At 43.5% G+C, this 18,633-nt stretch overlaps 1 protein-coding gene across 6 annotated transcripts in view; it reads left to right on the forward strand.

Annotated features, from left to right (window-relative positions):
- The window catches only part of B3GNTL1 (UDP-GlcNAc:betaGal beta-1,3-N-acetylglucosaminyltransferase like 1), a 120,732-nt gene that overhangs the window by 26,908 nt on the left and 75,191 nt on the right, over positions 1-18,633 (forward strand). For 4 of the 6 annotated variants that reach the window (XR_010937578.1, XR_010937579.1, XR_010937580.1 and 1 more), the window contains exon 5: positions 17,973-18,038. The exons of 1 other annotated variant lie outside the window; for it this stretch is intronic. Coding sequence is in view for 2 of the 5 variants with exons in the window: in XM_067716315.1 (XP_067572416.1) it covers positions 17,973-18,038 (66 nt within the window). In the remaining 3 variants the exon portion in view is untranslated. Of the gene's footprint in view, positions 1-4,874; positions 4,956-17,972; positions 18,039-18,633 lie in introns of those variants that run through there. One more of the 6 variants, XM_067716317.1, reaches the window with a different exon arrangement.

Below are 18,633 nucleotides of genomic sequence, written 5' to 3' on the forward strand. Positions count from 1 at the left end.
CCATCTTCTTGGAATTTGGGAGTTTTTCTGTGTGTGTCAGGAATCATTTCTGGAACGTGGCGAGCTCTTCCAAAGTACAGACTCAAGGTTTTTTCAGATGAGATGAATTTTTCTATATTGGCTCTTAATTTCCTTCTCTTAGCTTGTTTTCTTCTTTTGGCTTCTCGTGTTTGAATGTTGGGTCTTACAGTTTGCTCACTTCCCTTTTGATTTCTGTTTCTCTGTAACTTTGAATATTATAGTTCGACCTTCCAGTTCATTTACTCAGCTGTGGGCTGTGACCACCTCTTTCATCTTCGCCATTGCTGTTAGAAGTTAGATGTTATGCTTTCCATTCCTCCGTGTTCTAGGACACCTTTGAGAGCTCCTCTTTTCTGTCCTCTCCTCCGGCAGCTCTAGAGAGCTGCCACTTCGCTCTGTGTCCTGGGTCCTCGTAAGCGCATTAATGGTTGATTTTGTTTGTTTATGACTCTGCACCCTTGGAGGCCAGGCCACACCGTCCAAGGGCTGTGGCAGCAGGTGTGCCAGGAGGTGTGGGGTCTCCACTCCTGGGACTGAGCCCTTTTATCCACGGGTGGGTGGCCTCTGCTGGGTCTGGGAGAGACCTGCTTCCAGGTGTCCTGGGTTTCTGACCTGTTCAAAACCCAATTCTTTCCCAGCCTCAGGGGTGAAGAGAAATTAATCGCCTGGCTACCCCTTTCCCCAGTCCTCCCGGCAGATCTGCTGACCTTCCTTGTGCGCCTGGGCACCCCAGCCCTCCCCAGGGTGTCTACGGACCTGTAGGCTCCTGGAGCATGCATTCGGTCTTGGGGCTGCTGGCTGCTCTCCCCTCAAGCTCCTGTGCAGTTGTGGCCTTTTGCTGCCCTCTGGGCTGGCCGATGTGTTCAGTGTTGGAGGGTATCAAGCACGAGGTCTCGGCCCCGTGTTTGCAGCACTGTGGTCACCTCCCCACTCCCTCTCTCAGCAGCACAGCATCTGCTTGCCTGGCTGCAGAAGGTGGCTTAGGCCACGCTGACTGTCAGAGGGCAGCGGGGGCCTCCCTCACCACATCCAGGACAGGAGGCTTCCATGAGGCTCAGCCCGGGTCTTCCGTGTTCCAGGAGTGTTATCAACACACTTAGATTTGCCAAAGTCATCTTCGTTTCATGGTGGGGTCAGCTTCCTGGACTGTCCCCACTTTTCCCTCCAAGCAGGCATTTATACCCAGTAGGTTTTGTCGTCCCGTGAAGTGTGCTCCACTGAGGCCATGGAGGCTGTGAGCCCGCCGTCCCACCCACCCACGCCTGCCGTCCGTCTTGGGTCCTGGAACAGTGTTCTGCTACAGTGCAGAGAAGCAGCACAGCACCTCCGATGGCGTCTGTGTTTAAGTTAGAAACGGGGGTGCCCGCCTGGAAGATAGCCTGGCACGGCGGCAGTTCCTAAGCTGGCTGCAGGAAGATCCACGTGAAGGGTGATCTCTCTAAGGTACGGTGCTACATGCTAGCAGGGATCTGTTGAATCCACCGGGCTTTTCTCTTGAGCTTCCCAGCTTCCAGCTGTCGGGACTAGTGGAGGACGCGGTGCTGGGGGAATGGAGGAGGCTGCCTGCCCAGGCCCCAGGGGAGTCTCCTTCCTGACAACTGGGAGAGCTGCTCGGCCACCTGGACACGCGGGGGGAGGTCTCGCTCTCAGGAGGGACTGTCCTGGACCTTCGTGTTCCTGGCTCTTGTACACCCTGCCCTGACCCCGTTCACCTTCGGGTCTAAAAGGAAGCGTGGGACAGAGCAGGGTCCTGCCTGGGTCAGGCCTGAGTCCTCCCCATGCCGTGCCCACCGCAGTCTGGCTTTTTTTCTCTGTGAGATCAGAGAAGGAACCGGCACAGAATCTGGGTGGTGGGCCGGGGAGGGGGAAGGGGGGATCTTTTAAGTAACTGATTTGCAGGTGACTGAAAAAGTGATTTTGGCCTCCTTTGCCATTAAACATTTTTTCCAAACTGCTGGTAAGTTGAAGCATTGACTGATGTAGATATTAGCGGTTTGTATTTCTATTTCCCCTCCAATTCTTCCCTGCGCGTGTGGGGAGGGGGTGGAATGTTGAGACAGCAGGAAGAGGATTGAGTGCCTCCCGCCACGTCCCTCCTGGGAGTGGAACACGAGACCACGCACTTTACTTTGAGGGTTTTTGAGAGCAAAGCATTTGACCACAGGGCATGGTGGTTACCACGAGGCTACTGAATAGTGTTATTTTCACTATATTTGGAATGGTGTACTGGCCAGTAACTTATTAAATGCAGATGTTGCCAGCCGAGTGAGGAAGTTTGTTTCTCCTGTCTCTGCATCGCATGCCACCTAATTTTTTAAAACTTTTCTAAAGTATAGTTGACTTACAATGTTGTGTTAATTTCTGCTGAACAGCAAAGTGAGTCAGTTATACATATTTATATTCTTTTCCATATTCTTTTCCAGTATGGTTTATCACAGCGTATTGAATATCGTTCCCTGTGGCCACCTGATGTTTATGTTTGACTTGTCAATTTTAGCATGGGATCATTCAGAAAAGAATATTGGGATCAGCTAGAGATAATCTGCTACAACTTTAGAAAACAGTTGAGAGATGTTGTGCGTTCAGGTCTGGAACAGGTCGAGGCTGCTGCTTTTCCAGGCGTGTCACCTAGAAATTTCAGCTCCGTGGATAAGTACTGTTGCCCCCCAAAGCAGGAGACAAGTTGCTTGGAAGCCCCAGGAGAGGTGCAACCAGGCCAGGAGGAACCAGAGCATGGGGCACTGGGGACCCTCCAGGTCCCTTCTCCCTGCCAGCCTCGTTGTCCCTGAGTCCTCACCCCTGTCTTATAGCTGCTGGTGGGCAGGAGGTTGTGCGTTTTCATGTGAATATGTGAATTGAGCTGAACTTCAGTTGTTTTAAAATCAAAGGCAATTTTGCCACGTTTTAAAGTTATACTTTTCCTTCTGTCTTCAACAGTGTAACATGGTAAACAAACACTCCCCCTCCCTTAAAATAAATAATTGACAGGAAATTCAAAGTTTTCTGTAGAAATTCTTTTACAGACTTTATCGACTAATTTGAGTGTGTTGATGCCGCTGTGTGGTACGGGGGGTTGGTAGGTGGCAGGGTGCTCTTAGCTGGATTCACTAAGACGCTGTGTTGCAGACTTCCGGTCCTGAAAGCCCGGAGGTTTGTTGCCTGCAGGGGCCACGCTGGGAGCAGCAGTCAGGATGGCCAGCCCTGCCTGCCTCTCCTTCTCCGAACACACCAGTCTTTCCTTTCTGCTCTCTCCCACCTTTTCTTTCCCGAGAAAAAAATTACGGGCTTGTGTTTCAGACCCAAGGCCTGGAGGATACCCTCCAGCTGGCTCAGGAACAGGGCCGTGTGATTTTAGTGGTGGCTCTTCCCAAGGAGGCTCAAGAAACAGGTGACGACCTTAATTTAATGAGGTGGAGGAATGGGCGACCCCTTACTTGATGGCAGCTGCTGATCGGTAAATATCCATGTGTGTAGACTCTTCTACTCCTGTTCTTTTTTTTTTTTTTTTTTGCGGTATGCGGGCCTCTCACTGTGTGGCCCCTCCCGTTGCGGAGCACAGGCTCTGGACGCGCAGGCTCAGCGGCCATGGCTCACGGGCCCAGCTGCTCCGTGGCATGTGGGATCTTCCCAGACCGGGGCACAAACCCGTGTCCCCTGCATCGGCAGGCGGACTCTCAACCACTGCGCCACCAGGGAAGCCCTACTCCGGTTCTTTGAAAGAAGAAATAGTCCTTATTGTTAGCACTCATGTTCAGAAAGATTTTCCTTGAACAGAGGAAAGACAGAAAATAGTTGAAGACAGATCTGAGACGTCTCGGCACCGTAGCTACTCACACTCCCTCGAGGCCAGTCCCTCGGCACGCCACACACTCTTGTTTTTGTCAGCACCATAACCTGTTGTGCCTGGAAAGCTCTGCTCTTGCTAAGTGCCACTAGATTTTTTTTAAAAAAAATGATGCCTCAGACAGTAGTGAGCTTTTGAGATATTTTTTATTTGTACAGAGTGCTTTCATTTTAAGGCTTAGGAAAGGGGGATGACCCGGGTGTTTGCTCAGCTGCTCCTTCCCAGCACTGGTTCCGAAACTGCTGGCCAGGGAGAGAGCTTGCTGGAGATGGAGATTGGGGGCCCGCTGCTGCAGGCACTCACACTCCCGGGCTCCCCGACAGACTCAGCTTTAATGAGCTCCAAAGTGGTTCTTTGGCGGCCAGCGTGGGCTGTGTGGGCCTTGGGTGGCGTCCACCTAAGAACTTGCATTTTCCCACGTTCTGGTTCTCAGGTAGGTCAGTGCTGGACCGTGTTGTCCCAGGTACTCCATCCATGGTGTTCCTGAGGTCCGAGCGGTCATCTTGTCCATTGCAGAATCTGACTCTTACTGCTCGTTTTGCTGTCCCTCTCTGTCTTACCAAACTGCGAGGGCTGTGAGAGCAGAGGTCTCTGTCTCCTGCACAGGGTGTCCTGGGCCCCGGTGGGCACTATGTCCACTATGTCGGAGCTGCCTGCCCTGCAGCCAGGGTGGACTTGCAGAGAAGAGGAGGCAGAATTGTAAGGAAAGATGGTGTGGATTCCACCCCGGAGAGGGCGCGGTTCACTCTGCATGCATGTGCTCCGGGTGGACCCCAGTCCGGCTCAGGACCAGAACCAGGACCAGGGCCAGTGCCGGGCATGTCCTCCCACCGAGACTCCCTCCACCCCCCTTCCTGCCAATCTCTTGCTGGTGGGAGGGAATTCTTGTCTTCTCTCCTAACTGAAGGTAATTCCTTCCTCCACTCCCCCAGGACAGAGCAAGTGGCAGGGGCGGGGCTCCAGGAAGAAAGGGGTGGAGCTGGGGCAGAGCAAGAAGCAGTGGTGGGGTGTCGGCAGCACTTGGGTTCTGGGTTCTGTTGGAAGTGCCGTCAGCAGAGGAAAATGCACGACTTGAATTTGTGCATATATGGTAAAATTGCACGTTTGATTCTAAGTTAGTTTTGTATTCTTCTTATGCTATAATTATAGCTGTAGAAAAATTATATATGTGTATAGATAGGGACTGGAAGGGAACTTAGAACGGTGAAAATAGTACGTTCTGAGGATGGTGATGTTGCGTAATGTATAATACTGAGCATTTCTGGTATTTCTGCTATGGAGCTTGTCCAGTAAACCCAGAATTATAATATTTTCAAAAAGCATCATGGAGTGAAGTCAGATTAAGTTTTTTCTAAATACTGAGTTTACTTTATTAGAGACATTATACTTTAAAAATCCACTTGACTGGGATATTACTTACATCTAATAAAGTACACTCATTTAAGTGTACATTCAATGAGTTTGAGAAATGTATAAAAACCATCTCAGTCAAGTTTAGAACGTTTCCATTGCCCCAAACAGTTTCCACATGCCTCTTTACAATCATTCCCCAACTCCCTGAAGCAACTACACATGTAATTTCTTTAGGTTAGTAATCTAATTATCTGTTCTTTCGACAGATTAGATTTTCCCCTGTTCTAGAACCTCATATAAATGGAATCATACAGTATATATTCTTGTGGTTGGCTTCTTTTGCTCATCATATGTTTTTGAGATTTATCCGTGTTGTTGCTTATACCAATAATTCAGTTTTTTTATTGCTGAGTAGTGTATTCAAACGCATGGATAAACCAAAGTTGTTTATTTATATAGCCGTCCATTGATGGACATTTGGATTGCTTTCCAGGATTTGGCTATTATGAGTAAAGATGGCTGTGAAAATTTGTGTACAAGTCTCACCACGGACATTTGTGTTAGTTTCTCATGGGTAAATATCTAGAGATAGAACTGCTGGGTGCTATAATACATGTACATTTAACTTTGTGAGAAACTTCAAAACTGTCTTGCAAAGAGACTGAGCCATTTTACACTCCCCCCCAGCAATTTGCGAGAGTTCCAGTAGTTTTGTATTGTTACAACACTTGGAATCGTCTTTTAAATTTGAGCCTTTGTAGTGTGCATGTAGTTCTATCTCATTGTTTTAGCTTGCATTTCCCTGATGACTAAATATGTCGAACATTTATTCAGGTGCTCAGTGATCATGCATATATCTTCCTGTGTGAAGTGTCCGTTCAAATCTTTTGACTATTGTTTTTATTAAGTTCTTTGTCTTAGTGTTGAGTTTTTAGATATAAAAACTAAATTCTGTATGTAAGTTCTTTCTCCCAGTTTAGTTTGCCTGTTTATCTTCTTAATTTCCTAAAACTACCTTTTGATGAACAGAAGTTGTTAATTGTTATAAAGTCCATTTTCCAGTTTTTCCTTTTAAGAATTAGGCTTTCTGTGTCCCATCTAAGAACCTACGAAATTGTTTTCTACCCCAAGACTTTCTTATCTGTTTTCTCCTAGAAGTTTTATAGTTTTATCTTACACATTTAGATCTGTTATCTATTTTTAAGTTAATTTGAGGGTATGATGTAAAGTAAGGATTGAGGATCATTTTTTCCCCTATGATAACTGGTTGTTACTATCCTTTCCCTATTGAATTACCTTGGCACTTTTGTCGAAAATCAATGACTGAAAGAAATATAGATCCATTTCATTTCTGGACTCTGTTCTGTTCCATTGTTCTTTTTATCTATCTTTATACCAAATCCATACTGTCTTGATTACTGTAGCAGCTGTAGTGATAAAGCTACAATGTCGTTTTATTGAAAAAATCAGGTATTATAAGTCCTCCAACTTTGTTCTTCCTTTTCAAAATTGTTTTCACATCTGTTTAGGTCTTTTGGATTTCTGCAAAAGTTTAGAATCAGCTTGTCAAGCCTGCTTGGATTTTTATTGGAATTGAATTGAATTTATAGTTCTGTTTGGGAATCTTAATATTGAATCTTCTAATACATAAACATGATGTATCTCTCAATTTATTTGGGCCTTCTTAAATTTCTCTTGGAAATGTTTTGTAGTTTTTAGTATACAGGTCTTACATAAATTTAACAAAATACTTCCCAAGTAGTTTATGAGTTTTGGTGTTATTGAAAATGGTATTAACAAGTCGTCTCCCAGTTTTATAGTTGTATTGCTATAAATATACTAAATTACCTTATTAGTTCTAGTTTTGTTTTGTCTTGTTTTTGTTTTTTGGGGTAAGAACTCACTATGAAGTGACCACGGCACCTGTGAGTAAAGACTGCCTCTTTCTCTCTGGTCCGTGTGCCTTTATTCCTTATTCTTGGCCCATTATCCTGGCTGAGACAACTGCCCCACCCCCCCACCCCCCATGCAACACTGAATAGAAGTGGTTCTGGTGACAGTCCTTGTCATGTTCAGATTTTTATTTGTTTCATCATTTACAGTACATTAAGTTTACTGTAAAATTTACAGTAAATTAAATTGTGTGGAGCAGAAGTCGCTCCTTTTCATTGCTGTTTAATATTCCACGATATGAATATGCCCAGTTTATCCATTCTGCCGTTTGGACATTTGGGCATTTGAGCAATGCTGCCAAGAAATCCTTGTGCATATATCTTGGTGCACACACACAAATGCACATGTAGGGGTGGAACTGGGATGTCTCTGTGTACCCGTGTTCAGTGGATGCTGCCGGGTTCCCACAGTGGCTGGTCAGTTTGTGCTCCCTCCAGTGTACAGGCATCCTGGCTGATTTGTATCCTTCCTCACAGATCTGCGTGCTGTCTTTTTTTTTTTTTTTTTTTTTTCGGTACACGGGCCTCTCACTGTTGTGGCCTCTCCCGTTGCAGAGCACAGGCTCCGGGTGCGCAGGCTCAGCGGCCATGGCTTACGGGCCCAGCCGCTCCGCAGCATGTGGGATCTTCCCACACCAGGACACGAACCCATGTCCCCTGTATCGGCAGGCGGATTCTCAACCACTGCGCCACCAGGGAAGCCCTCTGCATGCTGTCTTTAGCCCAGCGTGAATGTGCGTATGGCCTGCTTCTGGCCTGTGTGTTCTGTCCAGTTGGGTTATTGATCTGTCCTCTTGTCTGCCGATACCACAGTGTAGCTTTAGAGAACATACTGTAATTTGATGTTATATGTTTTCTTGTTCATCTACCTAATATTTTGGGCTGTTTTTTAAAAATCTTTTTGCATTTTTATATAAATGTCAGAGTAATTTTGTTAATTTTCACAAAATCCCCTCTGAGGATTTTGACTGGAATTATATTGAATCTATAGATCAATTAGGTGAGAACTAACTTCTTTACGATATTGAGTCTTCCTAACAATGAAAATATGTTCGTTGATTTATTTAGGTCTTCTTTAATTTACCTCAATAGGCATGAGTAGTTTTCATAGCACAGGGCTTACAAGTCCTTTGTTAAATTAATACCTTGGTATTTGATTTTTTAAAAAACATTTTTATCAGCTCTACTGAGATGTAATTCACATAAAAATCCACCCATTTAAAGTGTACAATCCAGTGGTTTTCAGTATATTCATAATGTTGTGCAACCATCACCACAGTCTAATTTTAGACCTTTTCCATCACCACAAAATTAAACCCCATACCTATTAGTAATCACCCCCTCATTCCCCCAGCTCCTAGCCATGGGCGACCACTAAGCTCTTTTCTGTCTCTATGGATTTGCCTGTCTGGACTTTTCATATAAATGGAGTCTACACTGTGTGATCTCTGTGACTGGCTTCTTTTACTTGGCATGATGTTTTCAAAGTTCATCATGTTATAGCGTGTGTCAGGACTTCATTTCTCTTTACTGTTGCGTAATAGTCCATCTTATGAATATACTTTTTTTGGTGTATTTACTAGTTGATGAACATTTGGGTTATTTCCACTTTTTGACTATTATAAATAATGCTGCTATAAACATTCCTGTACAAGTTTTTGTGTGGATAGATGTTTTCAGTTCCACCTAGGAGTGGAATTGCTGGATCACATGGTAACTCTGATTTTAACATTTTGAGGAACTGCCAAAATGTTGTCCAGAGTGACTATACCATTTTACATTCTCACCAAAGAGTTATTTGATCTTTTTTGATACTATTGTAAGAGGCATCATTTTAAAAAATTTTGTACATATAAAGAAATTATTTATTGATCTTGTATCCAGAAAGCTTATTATTATTTTTTATAAATACCATCTATTCTTTTTATTAATCTTTTTTTTTTTGGTGCGTTGGGTCTTTGTTGCTGCGCACGGGCTTTCTCTAGTTGCGGCAAGCGGGAGCTCCTCTTCGTTGTGGTGCACGGGCTTCTCACTGTGGTGGCTTCTCTTGCTGCAGAGCACGGGCTCTAGGTGCGCGGGCTTCAGTAGTTGTGGCTCACGGGCTCTAGAGCGCAGGCTCAGTAGCTGTGGCGCACGGGCTTAGTTGCTCAGCAGCATGTGGGATCTTCCCAGAACAGGGCTCGAACCCGTGTCCCCTGCATTGGCAGGCGGATTCTTAACCACTGTGCCACCAGGGAAGCCCCCAGAAACCTTATTAAATTCATTTTTAATTCTAATATTTCTCTGTTGATTATTTTGGGTTCTTTATGTAAGCAATGATTTTTTCTCTTTCTAGTAAGCCTTGTATCTTTTATTCTTTTTTTTTTTTGGACTCAAGTCTCCAGTGACTTCTTAAATAGAAATCATGATAATGGGCATTCTTGTTTCCTTCGCAGTCGCAAAGAGAGCGCTGAAACCTTTCACTGTTAATTAAGTACAATATGTTGTTTACTGTAGATTTTTTTCGTATATAGCCTTAATAAGTTCTCTCCAAAAGCTGAAGAAATATAGGATGCCCTGAGACAGAGAAAGGGTACTGGGATTGGGTGGAAATGCTTCAGAAAAGTGTCATTTCTGTTCTCCTCCATTTTAACGGCTCTCCCCCCGCTGTGAGCTCCATCCCTCTGCAGTTGTCACTCACAGGACTTCCATTTAGGATCTCTCCTTTGATTGAATGCCAGTAACACTCACCTCTGCAATAGAATGAAAGATCTTCAGTGTCAGGAAGGATGTTGTGTCTTCAGGGTGGCACTGGTTACTGCTAGATATAGAACTTGTAAATATTTTCTCCCAGTTTGTGGTGGCCTTTTTACTTTCTTGATAAATTTATACCTAAATTAAAACACAAAATTTTTAACTTTTGAAGAAGCCCAATTTGTCAAATTTTTCTTTTCAGCATTTGTGCCTTTGTTTTCATATCTAAGAATTCTTTGCTTAATTCAAAGTAACCAATATTTGCTCCAAGTTTTTTTACCTAAGATTTTTAAATTTTAGCTCTTATATTTAGGTCTGTGATCTATTTTGAGTTAATTTTTGTGTGTGATGAGGGTCTGCATTTACCTTTTCCCTGTGGTGATCCACTTGTCCTAGCAGTTTGTTGAAAAGACTATCCTTTTCCCATTGAACTGCCTTGAATCAACCATAATTGCAAAGGTTATTTCTCTATTGTCAGTTATGTTCTACTGATCTCTATATTTATCTTTTTTTGTTGTTTGTTTGTTTGCGGTACGCGGGCCTCTCACTGTTGTGGCCTCTTCTGTTGCGGAGCACAGGCTCCAGACGCGCAGGCTCAGCGGCCATGGCTCACGGGCCCAGCCACTCCGCAGAAATTTGGGGAAAACAGCTTTGCTGAAGAATTGAGTCTTCCAGTCCATCAACATGGGATGTCTATCTGTTCATTTAGGTCTTTAACTTCTTTCAGCAATGTTTTGTAATTTTCACCATACAAGTCTTGTACTTCCTTTGTTAAATTTATACCTCAATATTTCGTTCTTTTGATGCTATTGTGAATGTAAAATATTCTGAATTTTATTTCAGATTCTTCAATGCCAGTATATAGAAATACCATTGATTTTTGTATCTTGATCTTATATTATGTGACCTTGCTGAAACTAATTCCAGTAGTTTTTTGGTGGATTCCTTAGGGTTTTCTAAATACAAGATCATGTTGTCTGCAAACTGAGGCAGTTTCTTCCTTTCTGATCTGGATGCCTTTTATTTCCCTTTCTTGCCTGATTGCACTGACCAGAACTGCAGTGCTCTACAGAAGTCACAAGAGCAGATATTGTCCCTGTTTCCAACCTCAGGGAAAGCATTCCATCACCCACCATTAAGATGTAGCTGTAGGGGTTTTGTAGATGCTTTTTATTGGGTTGGGGAAGTTCCTTTCCATTCCTACTTTGTTGAGAATTTTTGTCGTGAATGACCATTAGATTTTGTGAAATGCTTTTTCTGTGCTTACTGAGATCATCATGTAGTGATTGTTCTTCTTTCTTTCGGTATGATCTATGACATTAATTGGCTTTCAGATGGTAAAGCAACCTTGTATTTCTGGGATAGATCCCACCTGGTTATAGTATATAATCCTTCTTATACATTGCTGGATTTGGTTTGCTTATTTTGTCAAAGACTTTTTCATCTATATCCATGTGGGATATTGTTCTTTAGTTTTCTTTCCTTGTGATGTCATTTTCTGGCTTTGGTATCGGGTAATATGAGCCTCAGAGAATGAGTTGGCTGCCTCTTCCTTTTTCTGGGAGACTTTGTAAAGGTGGGATGTTCTTTATTCTTTGAATGTTTGGTAGAATTCACCATCTGAGCTTGGACTTTTTTGTTTCGAGATTTTAAATTACTAGTTCTTTTTTTTTTTTTTGGCTTTTTATAGATCTATTTAGATTTTATATTTTTTCAGTCAATTTTAGTAATTCATGTCTTTCTAGGAATTCGTTCATTTCATCTAAATTGTTGGCATGCAGTTACTTATAGTCCTTTTAACTTTTATGAGGTAAGAACTGCTGTCTCCTTTTTCACTCCTGAATTAGTTATTTGTGTCTTCTCTTTTTCTTGGTCTGTCTAGCTCAGGAGTCCACAGATGACAGCTCACAGGCCAAACCCACTGCCAGCCACTGTTTTTGTATAGCCTCTAAGCTAAAAATGGTCTTTTTATTTTTAAAGTGTTGTAAAAACAAAACAAAACCAAAAAATACAAAGAATATTGACAGAAACCGTATGTGGCAGCAAAAGCTAAAATATTTACTATCTGGCCCTTTATAGAAAAAGTTTATTCATCTCCAGTCTAGCTAAAGATTTGTTAAATTTCTTGGTGTTTAAAAAAAAAAAAACAGCCATTATTTTAATTGATTTTCTTTTTTTCTACTTCGTTGATTTCTGCTCTAATCTTTATTTTCCTTTGCTTACTTTTGGTTGAGTTTGCTTCTTTTTTGGTGGTTGGCTCCTAAGATCTTTCTTTGTTAATATAGGCATTAACAGCTGTAACATTTTCTCCAAGAATTGCTATAGCTATTTTGCGTCATGTCATGTTTTCATTTTCATTCATCTCATTGTCTTTTCTAATTTTCCTTGTGATTTCTTCTTTAACCCATTGGCCATGTAGAAGTACGTGTTTATAGCCACATATTGGTAGTAGATTTCCCCTAATCCTGCTATTTTTGAATTCTAACAATTTTGTTGTGGTGAGAGAACACACTTTATATGCTTTTAGATCTTTAACATTTTCTGATCCCTGTTTTGTGGTCCAGTATGTAGTCGGTTGTTACTGGGTGGGCGTTCCATAGTTAGATGTCAGCAGGTTGATGTTGTTGGGTGGGTGTCCACAGAGAGAAGTCAGCAGGTTGGTATTGTTGGTTGATGGTGCAGTATTTTGTCAAGTTATTCTGTCCATTCTTGATGGTGGGGTATTGAAGTCTCCAACTCTGATTGTTGAATTGTGTATTTCTCTCTTCAATTCTGTTCATTTTTGTTTCCGTTTTTTCACTGCTGTTAGGTACATGAATATTTATAATCGTTATACCTTTCTGAAGGATTGACCGTTCTGTCGATGTTTAATGTCCCTCTTTGTTTCTATTAAAGTTCTTTGTTTTAAAGTCTGTTTTGTGAAATTGAGTTATTTGTAGTGAGGTGGATGGACTTAGAGTCTGTCATACAGAGTAAAGTAAGTCAGAAAGAGAAAAACAAATACCGTATGCTAACACATATGTATGGAACCTAAAAAAAAAAAAGGTTCTGATGAACCTAGGGACAGGAATAAAGACGCAGATGTAGGGAATGGACTTGAGGACATGGTGGGGGGGAAGGGTAAGCTGGGGTGAAGTGAGAGAGTGGCATTGACATATACACTACCAAATGGAAAATAGATAGCTAGTGGGAAGCAGCCACATAGCACAGGGAGACCAGCTCGGTGCTTTGTGACCACCTAGAAGGGTGGGATAGAGAGAGAGGGTGGGAGGGAGGCGCAAGAGGGAGGGGATATGGGGATATGTATACATATAGCTGATTCACTTTGTTATATAGCAGAAACTAACACAACATTGTAAAGCAATTATACTCTAATAAAGATGTTAAAAAATAAAATAAAAGTCTGTTTTGCCCTGTATTAGTGTAACTACTTCATCTCCCTTATGGTTATAGTTTGCTTGGTGTATCTTTTTACATCCTTTCACTTTTCAGTGTATTTGTGTCTTTGAACCTGAATTTTGCCTCTTATAAATAGCGTATAAGTAGAACTTGTTTTGTTTTTGTGTTTTTTTTTTTTAATTGCAGTTTGACAAGTTTTATCTTTGATTAGAATTTTGAATTTATTCACATATTTAAGTTTTTATGATTGGATTTATGCCTGCCATTTTGCTATTTATTTTCTATGACATATTATTTTTGTTCCTCTGTTCTTTGTTTACTGCTTCCCTTTTTAAAAACTTAAATAGATATTTTCTATTTCTAATAAATTATTGATTTTTAACTCTTTTTGAATTATTTTCTTAATGGTTGCTCTGGGAAGTATTTATTATCTGTTCTTTCATGTGTTTTTACTTATGTGCCCAGTTATCTTTGTGTACTGGTCGTTGTATTTGAATACTTCTCTGTGGAGTTAATTTGAGGCCTTGAATGGAAGTTCTTTCCCTCAGAGGTTTTCCTTTGCTTCTTCCAGGTGCCTGGGAGAACCACCATCCTGGGACCCTTGTTACCCAGTTTTGAGGCTCCCAGGCCCTGTTAGGCTACGTGTCTCACACACCTCTTACCTTGAGGAGGTAACCTGCCATGGCCTGAGCTAGGAAGTGCTGTCGTTGAATAGCAGTCCCACCCCTACCCCGCCGAGTCTTGAGCAGACACTTGGCTCTGATTTCCATTCCCTGCAGCCTCGCAGGGTTACCAGAACCATCGGTCGGAATTTCAGCTGTTTCTTGTAGATCAGTGAGGACTTGAGGGTACAAGTGGCTTGTTTCCTCTCTCGACTAATGCTTCTCAGAGACTTGGGCCCAGTGGTTCCCCACAATCTTGTTAACTCTGTGTTTAAGACTCTTTCAATATCTTTTACAACTTTCTTAGTTGAACAGAGAAGGATTATTTGTGTGCCATTAGCCTGTCATTTCTGCAAGTGGATTTGGAGGCATTTTGACCTGCCTGTGGGTCCTGTCCTGCCCTGTACAAGCCAAGTAGCAAAATCACGGCAGACGACTTCTCTCGAGCTTACTTACTTCCCCTGCGCATCTCAGAGTTTGGGAAAACGTAGGCAGGTCACGTATGTGAGTCCCTTGACACCGTGCTTTGGAAATAGGCTCTCAGTGTGGGGCTGGGTTTGCTCCGTTCTCTTCCCTGTGCTTCAGGATCCTCCGTTTGGAGTGTGGGTCCTGCGGCTGAGGTTTGACCAGGGAATTTCTATCTTTGTCTTCAAATACTATTTGTCTAAATGTCAAGCATAAGAAGGCTTAACAAAAACAAAAAAATCAACTTTGCTTTCTTCCACAGAAGATCTTCTTGGCTGTAGACTATTATTTCCTTCATTTGCAAGTGGTCCGTCCTGCCCCTCACCCATCCTGGGCGTTGGTCATCCCTGGGAGTCCACAGACTCGCTCCCTCAGGACCACCCTCCACTCAGAAGCTGCAGAACTCAAAGATGCAGGTTTCTTTTAACTCTGAAATTCTTTGCCTAGATTAGTTTTTCTCTACCCAATATTTTTATGGTCAGAAAGGAAACAGTGTTTCATCTTGAATTAGTGTTATTTTTTATAATACATTAAAATTCTTTTCCCTTGGCTGCCAAGAACATTTCTTACCTGGTTATCATGGTGGAATCCTGCACACTTTAGGCAAATAAATATGGAGGTTTTGAACCCTCCCTCCTGTAGTAAGGATAGTCCATCTGCAGATACACCTTGGGATCAGGACATGCAGACTCTGGGCTTTTGCAGTTCATGCTTGATGACCCTTTGTATCCATCCTTTAGGCCCCCCTCCTATTTGCATTTCAGATACCAGCTGACTTTTATTAAAACCAGCTCCTGGTATGGGGTACCAGCTGTGAGCACAGTGACCTTGACCAGGGCAGGCCCCTCCCTGGGACGGGCGCTGATAGGCATGGCCTCCGGTGAAAGGTGGTGGGATCACAGCCCACGAGCAGAAACACATCTGGGCTTGTTATTAAAATATCACATCACTTTTCATGTATAATAAAGATCTTTTCATGCTTCCATCTTTCAGCAACTTTTTCCTCTTTCAAAATGGTCTTGGGAGAACAAGGAGCTTATCTATAATCTGCAGAGTCACTGTGCAGCTGAGACAGTCTGTTACTCTGTTACGCTATCACTTTGCAGTGTGTTCGTCCTTGACCTTCTCAGCTGATGGTCAGGGGTGTGTTAAATGTCTTCTGTATTCTCCTCATACTTGCAGATGTTCACTTTATTCAGACACCCAGCAGCAGAGGTGATTCCGGTAAACGAGGTGATGGAAGACTATATTAGAATGTTCTTCAGAGCTAAGACTTTCTGGACAGTTTTGCTTTTTGCGTACGTAGATCCTTGAACTGTAATACTGGACCCTCCGTTGATCCTGTGTTCAAATTTTAACCCTGACATGTAATTGCTATGAGATTTTGGATGAGTTCCGTAGCGATTCCAAACCTTGGTTTCCTTGGCTACAAAATGGGGATAATATTAGCTGCTCTGTCTCCCAACTACAGAAGATTGTGATAAATATCAAAAAAAGAGTGTTGTGTTTTGTAAGTGGTGAGGTGGATTGAAAATACAATTCAGTCCTGAGAAGACGCTTCATTTGTTCTACAAATATTTTTTAAGTCCAGCCAAATACAGGAGCTGAGCTGGTCCACACAAGATGCCCCATCCCAGTGGACATCTTGGTGCCACGGAGTAAGCGTGGGAATTAGAGGCCAGAAGGCTTGTGGTGTGGTTCCTGGGGTGCTTGCCTGGGTTTGGAGGAAGTGGGGCTTGCATGTGTGGTGGTGCCACTGCACAGCGTCCCGGAAGAGGTCACGCTGTGAGCAGAGACTAACCCTAACCCTGACCCCGACTGTGGCTTCCTCTACTCTCCCCACTTTCTCTTTGAAATACTGGCCTGGTCCTGTGCAGACTTGTGCACCTTCCCACACGTAACCAGGAGTCGGGACTGGTTTAGGAAACCTCAGAACTTTGTAGGATTCTGCGTGAGGCCACCAGACACAGGGCCGTTTTTCAAGAGTTTGATCAATAGACCTTCCCTTTCAGGGAAATTTTCCTGCTTTTGTCTCTGCCCTGCTGCCTTGCTATACCCTTTGTGGGAGAGAAATAGGCTAAACTCTAGCATAACTTCTTTTTATCCTCCTCACATCACCCACCCTTTTCTGCTTCAATTTTCCTTGTTTTCCTTTTTAAGATTCCCAGCTGTGGCTGACCAGGCACATGCCTGCAAGCATGTTCCTGATGGGAGCCAGGGAAGGATTCAGGCCTGGAATAGCCGGCTTCTCTGCTCCTGTTCTGACAGCTTCCTCCCTGCATTTCTGTTCCCACCTTCACACCTGCTTCCTGCCTGCTGGGGGTGCTGCTGTGCCTGGAGGGGCCCCTGCCCTGCCTATGCCCCTCCTTCTCCCCCCCTTGCCCCCTCCTTCTCCCCCTACCCCTCCTCCCTTCTCCCTCCTCCCCTCCCCTCCTCCCCATCCCCTCCTCCTCCTCCCCCCTCCTCCCCATCCCCTCCTCCTCCTCCCCCTCCTCCCCCCCTCCTCAGCTTACTTCATCCACAGCTCGTTTGATTAGCACAATGCTCATGAAGCCATTTTGCAGAAATAAGAGATACAAATACAGCTCTTTTAGTTTATCTTATTGCTCAGTTTAAAGATAAATATCCTCCCAATGACATAGTGGGCATATTTGTACAGATAAAACACTGAAATCTTTTTGATTTTTTATCAATTTAAAGCACTTTTTTAAGTTGTGAGATGGAACGTACCTATAGAAAAATACACAGAACATACATGTACACTTTAAAGATTAATTAGGAGGTAAATACATGTGTAACTACGACTCAGTCAGGAAGTACTGCATTGCTAATACCTTAGAGGTACACCCTGACTCCCTCCCCACAAAGTCATCACTATTCTGACTTTGGGATTATAATTTTCTTGCTTTTCTTTATGATAGTTCGTATTAAGTGTATATTTCGTAAACAATCAGGTTAGTTTTGCTTGATTTTGAGTTTTAAATAAACGGAATAATACTATGTATATTCTTTTGTCTTGCCTCTTTCACTGAGCATTATGTCTGTGCAACTCATTTATGTTGTGTGTAGCTGTTGTTTAATTTCACACTTGAATGGTATTTGACTGTAGAAATGCGCACAATGTATTTATCTGTGCTGGTATCTGTGAACATCGGGCTGTTCCCCGATTTGAATGACGCTGTGGTGAATGTTCTGTACATCTCTTCTGGTACATACGTGTAAGACTTTTTCTGCCCATGTGGTGAAGTTATTAGGTCTTAGGGATCTGAGTCTCCACCTTTCTGGACGTGCCCCACTCTCTTCCCCAGGTCCTCATCCCTGCCAGCCGTGTGAGTTCTGGCCGGAATTGTCCAATTTCCCGCGTGTCCTACACTGCAGCCTGGGTACTCACGTTTCCTGGCCGACTGACAGGGTCATGGACTGCTGGGAAGCATCTGAACTGCCTGTTCTGGTCTCTTGCCTACTTTGCTGTCGGGCTGTCTGTCTTCTTGCTTGTTTGTCAGAGTTGCTTCCAGGGAGTTTAAAATGTGTTCTCTCCTGCAGGACGACGTGATGATGCCTCAGAGGGTGAGGCTGCAACACGCAGCTGCTGTGCGCCACCCAACAAGTGTGAGTGCGGATGTTTCTGCATGTTTCTGCTGCATTGTTATGCCTTTTGGTAGAACTGCCATTACAGCTTTTTAGATTAAGATTCTTCCTTAGGATAGGAAGAGTCAGTTTGTAATCAGACTGCCCCCTTGGAGAACGATGTGTGCCTGGTGTGTCTGCGCACTCAAGGGTGTTTTCCTTTGAAGGAAAATGTGCTTCTTGTTTTGGGTAGCACTGGTTACTCTCAAATGGGTCCAAAGTATTTTTTTGGTTTGGTTTAGTTTAGTTTGGTTTTATCAGCATTTGAGAAGCTGTGTACCTGGGACATGAAAACACAGGTTGAGAGCTGTAGGATATATCAGTTAAAAAAAAAAAATTCCATTAGCTACATAACCTCAGACTACGTTCTCATCTTTCGAATGGCTTCCCCTTTGGCCCCCATGAGCCAGGCTCTCCAGGACCCGTCCTCCTTGGCATTCGCTGGGTGAGAGCTCACTTCCCCCCACAGGAGCCCCATTTCAGGGAGCGTCTCCCAGCCACTTGGACCTGGGGGAGCATCTCGGGCCCGTGGATTCCTCGCTCCCGTGTGACTCAGGGTCGGGGGTGGCCCAGGCAG

The sequence above is a fragment of the Pseudorca crassidens genome, chromosome 19 (assembly GCF_039906515.1).
Source record: "Pseudorca crassidens isolate mPseCra1 chromosome 19, mPseCra1.hap1, whole genome shotgun sequence".
Taxonomy (NCBI): Eukaryota; Metazoa; Chordata; class Mammalia; order Artiodactyla; family Delphinidae; genus Pseudorca; species Pseudorca crassidens.